This window comes from Entelurus aequoreus, linkage group LG03 (genome assembly GCF_033978785.1).
Source record: "Entelurus aequoreus isolate RoL-2023_Sb linkage group LG03, RoL_Eaeq_v1.1, whole genome shotgun sequence".
Lineage (NCBI taxonomy): Eukaryota > Metazoa > Chordata > Actinopteri > Syngnathiformes > Syngnathidae > Entelurus > Entelurus aequoreus.
Genome location: NC_084733.1, coordinates 22,659,152 through 22,672,657, shown reverse-complemented (window position 1 = coordinate 22,672,657; position 13,506 = coordinate 22,659,152). Strand labels below are relative to the sequence as shown.

The following is a 13,506-nucleotide window of genomic DNA, read 5'->3' as shown; positions in this document are numbered from 1 at the left end:
TTTCTAGATTTGCCAGAATAATTTTTTGAATTTTAATCATAATAACTTTGAAGAAATATTTTACAAATATTCTTCGTCGAAAAAACAGAAGCTAAAATGAAGAATTAAATTAAAATTTATTTATTATTCTTTACAATAAAAAAAAAAAAAAAACTTGAACATTGATTTAAATTGTCAGGAAAGAAGAGGAAGGAATTTAAAAGGTAAAAAGGTACATGTGTTTAAAAATCCTGAAATCATTTTTAAGGTGGTATTTTTTCTCTAAAATTGTCTTTCTGAAAGTTATAAGAAGCAAAGTAAAAAAAATAATGAATTTATTTAAACAAGTGAAGACCATGTCTTTAAAATATTTTCTTGGATTTTCAAATTCTATTTGAGTTTTTTCTCTCTTAGAATTAAAAATTTCAGGCAAAGCGAGACCAGCTTGCTAGTAAATAAATAACATTTAAAAAATAGAGGCAGCTCACTGGTAAGTGCTGCTATTTGAGCTATGTTTAGAACAGGCCAGCGGGCTACTCATCTGGTCCTTACGGGCTACCTGGTGCCCGCGGGCACCGCGTTGGTGACCCCTGATCTAGACCAAGCATATTTCACGGCACACTAGTGTGTCGTGAGATACAATCTGGTGTGCCGTGGGAGATTATCTAATTTCACCTATTTGGGTTAAAAATATTTTTTGCAAACCAGTAATTATAGTCTGCAAATTGTGTGTTCTTGTTGAGTGTCTGTGCTGTCTAAGCTTGGCAGAGTAACCGTGTAATACTCTTCCATATCAGTAGGTGGCAGCCGGTAGCTAATTGCTTTGTAAATGTCGGGAACAGCGGGAAGCAGCGTGCAGGTAAAAAGGTATCTAAGGCTTAAACCAAAAATAAACAAAAGGTGAGTGCCCCTAAGAAAAGGCATTGACGTTTAGGGAAGGCTATGCAGAACAAAAATAAAACTGAACTGGCTACAAAGTAAACAAAAACAGAATGCTGGACGACAGCAAAGACTTACTGTGGAGCAAAGACTTACTGTGAAGCAAAGACGGCATCCACAATGTACATCCGACCGTGACATGACAATCAACAATGTCCCGACAAAGAAGGATAAAAACAACTGAAATATTCTTGATTGCTAAAACAAAGCAGGTGCGAGAAATATCGCTCAAAGGAAGACATGAAACTGCAACAGGAAAATACCAAAAAAAAGAGAAAAAGCCACCAAAATAGAAGCGCATGACAAGAACTAAAACCCTACACACAGGAAAACAGCCAAAAACTCAAAATAAGTCAGGGCGTGATGTGACAGGTGGTGACAGTACACCTACTTTGAGACAAGAGCTACAGTGATGCATGGTTGGTTATGGTTTAAAGTCATAGCCAACAATTGCAACAACAACTCTTTACTGTCAACTGAGTTTTGTTTTTAACGATTTCTGCTGGTGGTGTGCCTTCAGATTTTTTCAACGCTAAAATGTGCCTTGACTCAAAAAAGGTTGAAAAACACTGATATAGGTGACTAAGTATATTATTATTATTAATCAGTCAGCTTTTTGTCACTACATTTCTATATTGTTCTCTCTTCTCCTACAATGTTTTTAGATATATGTTATTGTTTTAGCAGACACGTTCGGTGTTATTTGCACAAAGTATCGTTATTGGATCGGTATCGCCGATACCAGCCTGAATTTTACTTGGTATCGGATTGGAAAGAAAATCAGTATTAATCAAAGTTTACTTATACAGCCCTTGATCACGAATGTCTCAAAGGGCTGCACAAACCACACAACATGTGCTTCTCTAGTTGTATTATTTGAATGTAGGATATTGTAATTAAATAGTCTATGTGATGTAAAAGGTCTCTTTCGTCCTCAGGTGGAGATCGACAAGCTGGACTACCACCACTTCCTGCCCCTGTTCTTCGACGGTCTTTGCGAGACGACCCACCCTTACGAGTTCTTCGCACGACAAGGGATCCACGACCTGCTGGAGCACGGCGGCCCCAAGATTCAGCCCGTCATCCCGCAGCTCATCATTCCAATCAAGAGTAAGTCTACACCGGGGACCAGCAGGGTCACTTCCATTCATCTATTTGTTCTGGATCTGAACTTTTATGATAAAACATTAATAAATACATCATTTCCAGTACTGCGGAAGTAGCACAGTTTCCAATTCCTTATTTTTCTTTATTTTCCTTTATTCTTCCACTTTTTTCTCTTATTTTTCCTTATGTCCTTTATTTTCTTGAATTGTTTACTTTTTCCCTTATTTTTTTTAATTCTCCAATGTTTCTCTTTTTTCCCCTATTATTATTATCCCTTGTGCTCATTCATTGTTTTATATGTCTTTATTTTCCCTATTTTTTTTCATTTTCTCACATTTTGCAAAGTTTCCCATTTTCCCTTTCCATTATCCCTTAGTTCCCTATTTTGTATTTGTTTTCCTTTACTTTTTACCTTTTTTTAATCTTATTTTTCCTTATTATTGCTACAGTGCAATGACAATACAGTTCTATTGTGTTCCATTTCCCATTTTTTCTCTTAATTTTCTTAAGTTTCTTCTATTTTTTTTTCATTTTCTCACATTTTGCAATTTCCCATTGTCCCCTTCTATTATCCCTTAGTTCCCTATTTTGTCTTTGTTTTCCTTTACGTTCTACCTTTTTTAAAATCTTATTTGTCCTTATTACTTCTATAGTGCAATGACAATAAAGTTCCATTGCGTTCCATTTCCCATTATTTCTCTTAATTTTCTTTATTTTCCTTTGTCTCTTTATCCTATTCATCCATGTTTCCTTTATCCCCATTAGTATGTCCTATTCTCCCACATTTTTCTTTGAATTTCCTTTTCCCCCCTCATTTTTTCTTTATTTTGCTTAATTTTCCCTTTCTTTTTCGTATTTTTCCTCATGTTTCTCTATTTTCCCCCTTTTTACCTTATTGTCCCTTATTTACCCTTTTTTACATGTTTTTCTCCTCGTTAATTTTCTTTGTTTTCCCAATTTGTTTCTCTCATTTCCGCTTATTTTGATTTATTTTCTTCTTTTCCCTTCTTTTCCTTTTTTTTCTTTTTATCAACCCCACATTTTTCACTTATGTTCTCTTATTTTCCCATATTTTCCGGCAAGTTTCCCAAATGTTTTAATGCAAAATTGACAGGGATGTGCCAAATAAAAAACTAAGAGAGATTTGACTTTGTCCATAATGCAATCCGTTTATATCATATGACAAAAAACAAGTGCTGTCATAAAATCTATCAAAAATACAGTATGTTAATTCTATCCAAGTGCCTTAGCTTTGTAAATATCATCATTTCTTCATCACTGACTGACAGGCCTGTGATCCTCTAAAAGTTGTATTGCATCTTTAATAAAAATGTAATATTCCGCTCTTGAATTATTAAATGTTTTGATGCCTCGCATTACATTTTAATCAGCCTTCTCTCATCTTATCCAAAATTGATATAGGTCTGACGTTGTTGTCAAAGGCTCTCAGCGCACATGTCATGTGGTACATCGCACATCTTTGTTAAACTGTCACATGAAAAATTAGTAATTTTAATTTAGTCGGAGCGCTTATGTAGCGTTATTGTTGTCTTTTAAGTTTCCTCATTCATCATTAGCACCCAACGCGCATAACCAATCTATAATAATATCTGTCTAAAACTAGCTGATGAATACGTTGATTTTTTTAATTGACACTTTAAGACCCGTATCATTTTGACATTTAATGCAACAATATTTAGATTTGATTGGAATATTTATTCATCCACTGTAAGCCCTTTTACTCACCGCGTGAGATTGTTTCATTCATTCTCGTGGCTGTTTACATCCCGCCCGGCGCGGACGTCCATGACGCTCAGCGCGCGCTCGCAGGACAGATCTTACATGTGGAACGGTCTTTTCCTGACTGTCTTGTTATCGTGCTTGGTGACTTTAACAAGGGAAATTTGAGCCAGGAATTACCAAAGTATAGACAGTTTATTAAATGCCCGACCAGAGAGGAGAACACGCTGGATCACTGCTACACTACATTGAGCAAGGCTTTTCATGCAGTCCCGCGCGCTGCTCTTGGACTATCAGATCACGTGATGGTGCACTTAATCCCTTCACACAGACAGAGACTGAAACTGGCTAAACCTGTTATGAGGAACATTAAGTGTTTCACCGCCGATTCTGTGGACGAGTTGCATGCTTGTTGGGAAACGACAGACTGGGGGGCAATTGGAGCGGCCACGAACAATCTGGACGAGTATACGGACACTGTGACCTCATACATACAGTTCAATGAGGCGCGCATCATTCCAACGCGCACCAGGGTTTGTTATAACAACGACAAGCCCTGGTTCACACCCAAGCTCCGACAGCTGCGCAAGAAGAAGGAGGCTGCGTGGAGAAGCGGGGACCGAAGTACATACAGAGAAGCGAAGTACCACTTCACCAGGGAAGTGGAGAAAGCTAAATATGTGTACTCTAACCGTCTACAGGAACAATTCCGCTCCAATGATTCTGCTGCAGTTTGGAGAGGTCTAAGGGCCCTTACGAACTATAAGCCCAAAACCCCCCAGGCCCTGAATGACCGGACTCTCGCTCAGGGCCTCAACACACATTACTGTCGTCATGAACGGCCTTCAGCTCATCAAAGCCATGCTCCCCCCACCATCACCCTCCCCACCAATGCCAGCACACCATTAAAGGAGTTAAAGGACTCAAAGGACTCCAATGACATCACAGGACTCCAATGACATCATAAGACTGTAAAGACCCTCTCCATTAAAGAAGAGGATGTACGCCGGCAGTTCTTGAAGCTGAATACGCGGAAGGCCCCCGGGCTGGATGATGTCTCCCCCTCCACTCTCAGACACCGTGCGGACCAGCTGGCTCCTGTCTACTGACATTTTGAACACCTCTCTGGAGCTATGCCGCGTGTCGTCCTGCTTTAAGACCTCTACCATTGTCCCTGTCCCCAAGAAAGCACGGATCACAGGACTAAATGACTACAGGCCGGTCGCGCTGACGTCTGTGGTCATGAAGTCCTTTGAGCGCTTGGTCCTACCCCACCTCAAGGACATCACCGCCCCCCTCCTGGACCCACTGCAGTTCGCCTACAGAGCCAACAGGTCTGTGGATGATGCAGTGAACCTGGCCCTCCACTTCATCCTGGAGCATCTGGACTCCCCAGGAACCTACGCTAGGATCCTGTTTGTGGACTTCAGCTCTGCCTTCAACACCATCCTCCCTGGACTGCTACGAGACAAGCTCTACCAGCTCAGCGTGCCCGACTCCCTCTGCAGTTGGATTAATGACTTCCTGACAGACTGAAGACAGCACGTAAGGCTGGGGAAGATTGTCTCGGACAGTCGAACCACAAACACTGGTACTCCTCAGGGCTGTGTACTCTCCCCCTGGCTCTTCTCCCTGTATACAAACTGCTGCACCTCCAGTCACCAATCCGTAAAACTGCTCAAGTTTGTGGATGACACCACCCTCATCGGGCTCATCTCGAATGGCGATGAGTCCGCCTACAGGAGAGAGGTAGACCGGCTGACGTCCTGGTGCAGCCTCAACAACCTGGAGCTGAACGCCCAGAAAACAGTGGAGATGATCATGGACTTCAGGAAAGTCACAGCCCCACCATCCCCCCTCACCCTGATTGACTCTCCCACCCCCGTCCCCATTGTGGACTCCTTCCGTTTCTTGGGCACCACCATCACCCAGGACCTCAAGTGGGAGCTGACCATCAGCTCCCTCATCAAGAAGGCCCAGCAGAGGATGTACTTCCTGCGGCAGCTGAGGAAACTTAAGGTGCCGACCGAGATGCTGGTGCAGTTTTACTCAGCCATCATAGAGTCCATCCTGACCTCCTCCATCACAGTGTGGTTCCCCGGCGCCACAGTCCAGGATAAGAATAGACTGCAGCGCATCATACGTGCTGCTGAGAAGGTGATTGGCTGCAAGCTCCCATCCCTCCAGGACTTGTTCTCCTCCAGGACCAGGAGGCGTGTGGGTCGGATCACAGCTGACTCTTCTCACCCTGGACACACACTATTCTCCCCTCTCCCCTCAGGCAGGAGACTACGCTCCATCCAGACCCACACCTCCCGCCACCTGAAGAGTTTTTTACCCCTCGGCCATCAGGCAAATGAACAATAACTCCTAACAGCAGCTCCTTGAATTCCTTGAATCCCTTCTAAGTCTATCTGATAGCTCAGTCACAGCTCTTTTTATACCAAATATGTGTTATATGTGTTTTATGTCGCACGTTTGCACCAAGAAAAATTCCTAGTTTGTGAACCCGTTCTCAAACAATGGCAATAAAACTATTCTGATTCTGATTCTGATCTGAAAGAGCCCATGCAAAAAATAATACTTGTGATGGTTAAGACACAACATGGGTTAAAAAGGTAATGTTATCTATGAATTGAGTCTTATTCTCTGGATTATTTACAGTGAAGTCCAACACCCCTGAAGTTAGGTAAAAATATGCCTTAAAAAAGTCACGCGACGTGTTAGCATATTATGCTACTTGTCTGCATGTAGCTAGCATCAAGAAAATAAGTAACCTACTGGACATTGGAAGTTACGTGATGATGTCAACGGAGTTGACTTCAACACGATAAAACACTACCATTTGTTTTCCAACCTACGTCTTCTTACTTGTTGCTAACTTTACAAATTGTTGGAGGTCTTGTTGTTTTGACGTTTGACATTAGTTGACTATTTTTTACACTTATATGCACAGGATTGTGGTTTCAAATTGGACAATATATATTTGCCTTATTAATGCTAATACATAAATTATTTCTTGTTAAGTGTATGTGGTCAAATGTGTGTTTTTTTCACTGAATACTTACTCTTACTCAAGTAATTATTTGTATTACTTCTTTTTAGTTACTTGGTATATGAGTAGTTTTTTTTTCTACTGTATACTTGCGTTTACTCAAGTAAATATTTGGAAGTTACTTGAGTATTTTTTTCACTGAATACTTACTCTTACTCAAGTTATTTGGATGAATAGTTTTTAGTTACTCATTACTGGAGTAGTTATTTCACTGAATACTTACTCTTACTCAAATAATTATTTGGATTACTTCTTTTTAGTTACTCGGTATATATGATTCGGTTTTTTTTCCACTGTATACTTGCGTTTACTCAAGTAATTATTTGGATTATTTCTTTGTAGTTACTCGGTATATATGAGTAGTTGTTTTTCCGCTGTATACTTGCGTTTACTCAAGTAAATATTTGGATTTCTTCGTTTTAGTTACTCAGTACTTGGGTATTTTTTTCACTGAATACTTACTCTTACTCAAGTTATTTGGATGAATACTTTTTAGTTACTCGGTACTGGAGTAGTTTTTTCACTGAATACTTACTCTTACTCAAGTAATTATTTGGATTACTTCTTTTTAGTTACTCTGTATATGAGTAGTTTTTTTTTCCACTGTGTATGTATGTTTACTCAAGTAAATATTTGGATTTCTTAGTTTTAGTTACTTGGTACTTGAGTATTTTTTCACTGAAAACTCTCTCTTACTGAAGTTATTTGGAAGGATACTTTTAGTTACTTTTTACTGGAGTAGTTTTTTCACTGAATACTTACTCTTACTCAAGTAATTATTTGGATTACTTATTTTTAGTTACTCCGTATATGAGTAGGGTTTTTTTTCACTGTATACTTGCGTTTACTCAAGTAAATATTTGGAAGTTACTTGATACTTGAGTATTTTTTTCACTGAATACTTACTCTTACTCAAGTTATTTGGATGAATACTTTTTAGTTACTCTGTACTGGAGTAGTTTTTTCACTGAATACTTACTCTTACTCAAGTAATTATTTGGATTACTTCTTTTTAGTTACTCGGTATATGAGTAGTTTTTTTTCCCACTCTATACTTACGTTTACTCAAGTAAATATTTGGATTTATTTGTTTTAGTTACTTGGTTTTTTTGATTGATTGATTGAGACTTTTATTAGTAGGATGCACAGTGAAGTACATATTCCGTACAATTGACCACTAAATGGTAACACCCAAATAACTTTTTCAACTTGTTTAAGTCGGGGTCCATTGATTCATGATACAGATATATACTATTTGAGTATTTTTTTCACTGAATACTTACTCAAGTTATTTGGATGAATACTTTTTAGTTACTCGATACTGGAGTATTTTTTTCACTGAATACTTACTCTTACTCAAGTAATTATTTGGATTACTTCTATTTAGTTATTCGGTATATGAGTCATTTCTTTTCCCACTCTATACTTACGTTTACTCAAGTAAATATTTGGATTTATTCGTTTTAGTTACTTGGTATTTGAGTATATTTTTCACTGAATACTTACTCAAGTTATTTGGATGAATACTTTTTAGTTACTCGATACTGGAGTATTTTTTTCACTGAATACTTACTCTTACTCAAGTTATTTGGATGAATACTTTTTAGTTACTCGGTATATGAGTAGTTTTTTTCCCACTGTATATTTACGTTTACTCAAGTAACTATTTGGATTTATTCGTTTTAGTTACTTGATATTTGAGTATTTTTTTCACTGAATAGTTACTCTTACTCAAGTAATTATTTGGATTACTTCTTTTTAGTTACTTGGTATACGAGTAGTTTTTTTTTCCACTGTATATTTACGTTTACTCAAGTACATATTTAGATTTTTTAGTTTCAGTTACTTGGTACTTGAGTATTTTTTTCACTGAATACTTACTCTTACTCAAGTTATTTGGATGGATTCTTTTTAGCTAGTTTTTTTTCCACTGTGCGTTTACTCAAGTAAATAGTTGGATTTATTTGTTTAAGTTACTTGGTACTTGAATATTTTGTTCACTGAAAACTCACCCTTACTCAAGTTATTTGGAAGGATACTTTTAGTTACTTTTTACTGGAGTAGTTCTTTCACTGAATACTTACTCTTGCTCAAGTAATTATTTGGATTACTTATTTTTAGTTACTCTGTATATGAGTAGGTTTTTTTTCTACTGTATACTTGCGTTTACTCAAGTAAATATTTGGAAGTTACTTGGTACTTGAGTATTTTTTTCACTGAATACTTACTCTTACTCAAGTTATTTTGATGAATACTTTTTAGTTACTCGGTACTGGGGTATTTTTTTCACTGAATACTTACTCTTACTCAAGTAATTATTTGGATTACTTCTATTTAGTTACTCTGTATATATGAGTAGTTTTTTTCCCTACTCTATACTTACGTTTCCTCAAGTAAATATTTGGATTTATTCGTTTTAGTTACTTGGTATTTGAGTATTTTTTTCACTGAATACTTACTCAAGTTATTTGGATGAATACTTTTTAGTTACTCGATACTGGAGTATTTTTTCACTGACTACTTACTCTTACTCAAGTAATTATTTGGATTACTTCTATTTAGTTCCTCGGTATATGAGTAATTTCTTTCCCCACTCTATACTTACGTTTACTCAAGTAAATATTTGGATTTATTCGTTTTAGTTACTAGGTATTTGAGTATTTTTTTCACTGAATACTTACTCAAGTTATTTGGATGAATACTTTTTAGTTACTAGGTTCTGGAGTAGTTTTTTCACTGAATACTTACTTTTACTAAGATACATTTTTTGGATAAGTACTTATTACTTTTACTTGAGTTATTGTACTCTAAAGTAATGGTACTTACTTTTTTGCTTATGTCTTGATATTTACTGTGTTATGTACTTTTTACACGTGTTTGACAGCTGCACTGTGTAATGTTGGGGTTGTGACTAAAAGTACTCGGTAAAACTTCTTAACCAGGATTAGACTCCCGTGTCTTATACTGTGTTATTTATATACCGTGACCACACTGGTGTGTTGGACCTTCAGGGTTTGGGTGTCCTTGTTGAGTTTTTTTTTCAAAGCGGAACAAGTGGCCTCTAAAAGTATGTTCGATAATCTGCCGCCAATGTCGCGACAAGCTACTTTTAGCCGTGTCGTCGCCGCGCGCCTGGTTTACTTTTCCACGTCAACAAGCGCACTCGACTTCTCAAGGGGGCAGGACCTCCAAAATAGACGTGAAGAATTTACAGCTCCACTTGGTGTTCCCGAGCATGACTTCATTATTTCTATACCAGCGCAAACAAAATGCATTGCTGCTTTCAAAGCGCGCCTAAAGCGTGTGACCCTGGACGGAGATACATGATCTGTTCATGGCGGACCTCCGACTTGTTCCAATTTCAAGTCTTTTTATTTCTTCTCTTCCACTTAAAATAACATTCCGCTGGTTTTAACGGTCATGCAAGTGTAAAAAGAAGTTAACCGCTGTAATAAAGCTCAATTAGGCAACACAATAAAAAAAACATGTTCTGCTCAGTGATCCTGTCATTTAGAGGATCTTTGTTTGGCATTTTGCAGTACATCCTTTAAAATCTTCTCTGGTCTTTAGCCTTTGGCACTGTTTAAGTTGTTGATGTTGTTTTTACTTATATAGCTTTTTATTTGGTTTAAGATTGTGTTTTTATTGATTGCATTTTACCTGTTTTTATTGTGGTTATTCTTTTTCCACGTTTTTATGTCTCAATTTTATTTTAGGTGTTTTTTAGATGTCTCTTACTGCCCTTGGTTACTTTCTGTACCGTGTATTTATTATGTCTTTTATTTAGCACTTTGGTCTACTGCGGCTAGTTTTTAAGTGCTCCACAAATCAGGTTGGACTGGATTGTAAAACAGCAGAGCACTCCTGTCATTTAGAGGATCTTTGACTGACTTTTTTTGCAGTAGTTTCTCTGCAGAATGCCCTTGTTTTATAAAATATCTTTGATTGACATTATTTTGCAGTTGCTTTTTTAAAATCAGCAGAGCTCTACGTAAAGGATTTTTGACAAGCATTTGCTGTAGTTCCTTAAAGGCCTACTGAAACCCACTACTACCGACCACGCAGTCTGATATATATATATATATATATATATATATATATATATATATATATATATATATATATATATATATATATATATATCAATGATGAAATCTTAACATTGCAACACATGCCAATACGGCCGGGTTAACTTATAAAGTGCAATTTTAAATTTCCCGCCACACTTCCGGCTGAAAACGTTTCGATATGATGACGTTTGCGCGTGACGTCAACGGTTGAAGCGGAAGTATTCGGAGCCCATTGAATCCAATACAAAAAGCTCTGTTTTCATCTCAAAATTCCACAGTATTCTGGACATCTGTGTTGGTGAATCTTTTGCAATTTGTTTAATGAACAATGGAGACTGCAAAGAAGAAAGTTGTGGGTGGGATCGGTGTATTAGCGGCGGACTACAGCAACACAACCAGGAGGACTTTGAGATGGATAGCAGATGCGCTAGCCGCCGACCTCACCTTGACTTCCTCCGTCTCCGAGCCGCCGACCGCATCGGTGATCGGGTGAAGTCCTTCGTCGTACCGTCGATCGCTGGAACGCAGGTGAGCACGGGTCGTGATGAGCAGATGAGAGCTGGCTTAGGTGCAGAGCTAATGTTTTTAGCATAGCTCTGTCGAGGTTCCGTAGCTAAGTTAGCTTCAATGGCGTTATTAGCAACAGCATTGCTAAGCTTCGCGAAGCTGGAAAGCATTAACCGTGTAGTTACATGTCCAGAGTTTGGTAGTATTGTTGATCTTCTGTCCATCCTTCCAGTCAGGGACTTATTTGTTTTGTTTCTATATGCAGTTAAGCCCGATGCTATCACGTTAGCTCAGTAGCTAAAGTGCTTCACCGATGTATTGTCGTGGAGATAAAAGTCACTGTGAATGTCCATTTCGCGTTCTCGACTCTCATTTTCAAGAGGATATAGTGTCCGAGGTGGTTTAAAATACAAATCCGTGATCCACAATAGAAAAAAGAGAGAGTGTGGAATCCAATGGGCCCTTGTACCTAAGTTACGGTCAGAGCGAAAAAAGATATGTTCTGCACTGCACGCTAGTCCTTCACTTTCACGTTCCTCATCCACGAATCGTTCATCCTCGCTCAAATTAATGGGGTAATCGTCGCTTTCTCGGTCCAAATCTCTCTCGCTGCTGGTGTAAACAATAGGAAAATGTGAGCAGCCCCTTCGGTGTCGTCACGCTACTTCCGGTATAGGCAAGGCTTTTTTTTAACAGAGACCAAAAGTTGCGAACTTTATCGTCGTTGTTCTATACTAAATCCTTTCAGCAAAAATATGGCAATATCGCGAAATGATCAAGTATGACACATAAAATGGATCTGCTATCCCCGTTTAAATAAAAACAATTCATTTCAGTAGGCCTTTAAAAGCAGCAGGTTTTCTTTGTAAAAAGGATAGATGATCTTTGACTTGTGTTCTTTTTTTGTTTTTGCTGCAGTTCCTTAAAAGCAGCAGTGTTTTTGTCAAAAGGATAGATGATCTTTGACTTGTGTTCATTTCTTTTTGCGGAAGTTCCTTAAAAACAGCAGAGTTTTTGTCATATGGATAGATTATATTTATTTTGCCTTCTTTTTTTTTTGCTGTTGTTTCTTAAAAAAGCAGAGTACTCTGTTGTGTAAAGGATCTTTGTTTGACAAGCATTTGCTGTAGGTCCTTAAAATCAGCACTGTGCTCCTGTCATATGGTTAGATGATCTTTGACTTAGGTTCTTGTTTGTTTGTTTGCTGTAGTTTCTTGAAAAATAACAGAGCACTCTGTCATGTAAAGCAGTGGTCCCCATCCACCGGGCCGCGGCCCGGTACCGGTCCGTGGACTGATTGGTACCGGGCCGCACAAGAAATTAAAAAAAAAAAAAAAAAAAAAATTTTTTTTTTTTTTTTATGAAATCAACATAAAAAATACAATATATACATTATATATCAATATAGATCAATACAGTCTGCAACGATACAGTCCGTAAGCACACATGATTGTATTTATTTATGTAAAAAAAAAAAAATAAATAAAATAAAAAAAATTTTAAATACACCCCCCCCCCCCCCCCCCCCCCCACCGGTCCGTGGGACAAATTTCAAGCGTTGACCGGTCCGCAGCTACAAAAAGGTTGGGGACCACTAATGTAAAGGATCTTTGTCTCACATTTTTTTACTGTAGGTCCTTGAAAGTAACAGATGGCTCTGCCATATAATGATCTTTGACTAGCATTTTTATTTTAAGATTAAGATTAAAGATTAAAGTACCAATGATTGTCACACACACACTAGATGTGGTGAAATTTGTCCTCTGCATTTGACCCATCCCCTTGGGAGCAGTGGGCAGCAGCGGCGCCGCGCCGGGAATCATTTTGGTGATTTAACCCCCAACTCCAACCCGTGTTGCTGAGTGCCAAGCAGGGAGGTTATGGGTCCCATTTTTGTAGTCTTTGGTATGACTCGGCTGGGATTTGAACTCCAACCTACCGATCTCAGGGCGGACACTCTTTACTGTAGGTCCTTAAAAACAGCAGAGTGCTCCTGTAACATAGAAATTATTTGACTAGTATGTCTGCATTATACTTAAAAACAGCAGAGTGCTCTTGTCATACACAGGATATTTGACTAGTGTTTTTGGCAGTACTTAAAAACAGCAG

General features: G+C 38.2%; 1 protein-coding gene across 1 annotated transcript in view; it reads left to right on the top strand.

Moving 5' to 3' along the window:
* The window catches only part of pacrg (PARK2 co-regulated), a 506,322-nt gene that overhangs the window by 280,535 nt on the left and 212,281 nt on the right, over positions 1–13,506 (top strand). The window contains exon 3 of the mRNA XM_062040439.1: positions 1,857–2,028. Within this exon, the coding sequence (XP_061896423.1) occupies positions 1,857–2,028 (172 nt within the window). The remainder of the gene's footprint in view (positions 1–1,856; positions 2,029–13,506) is intronic.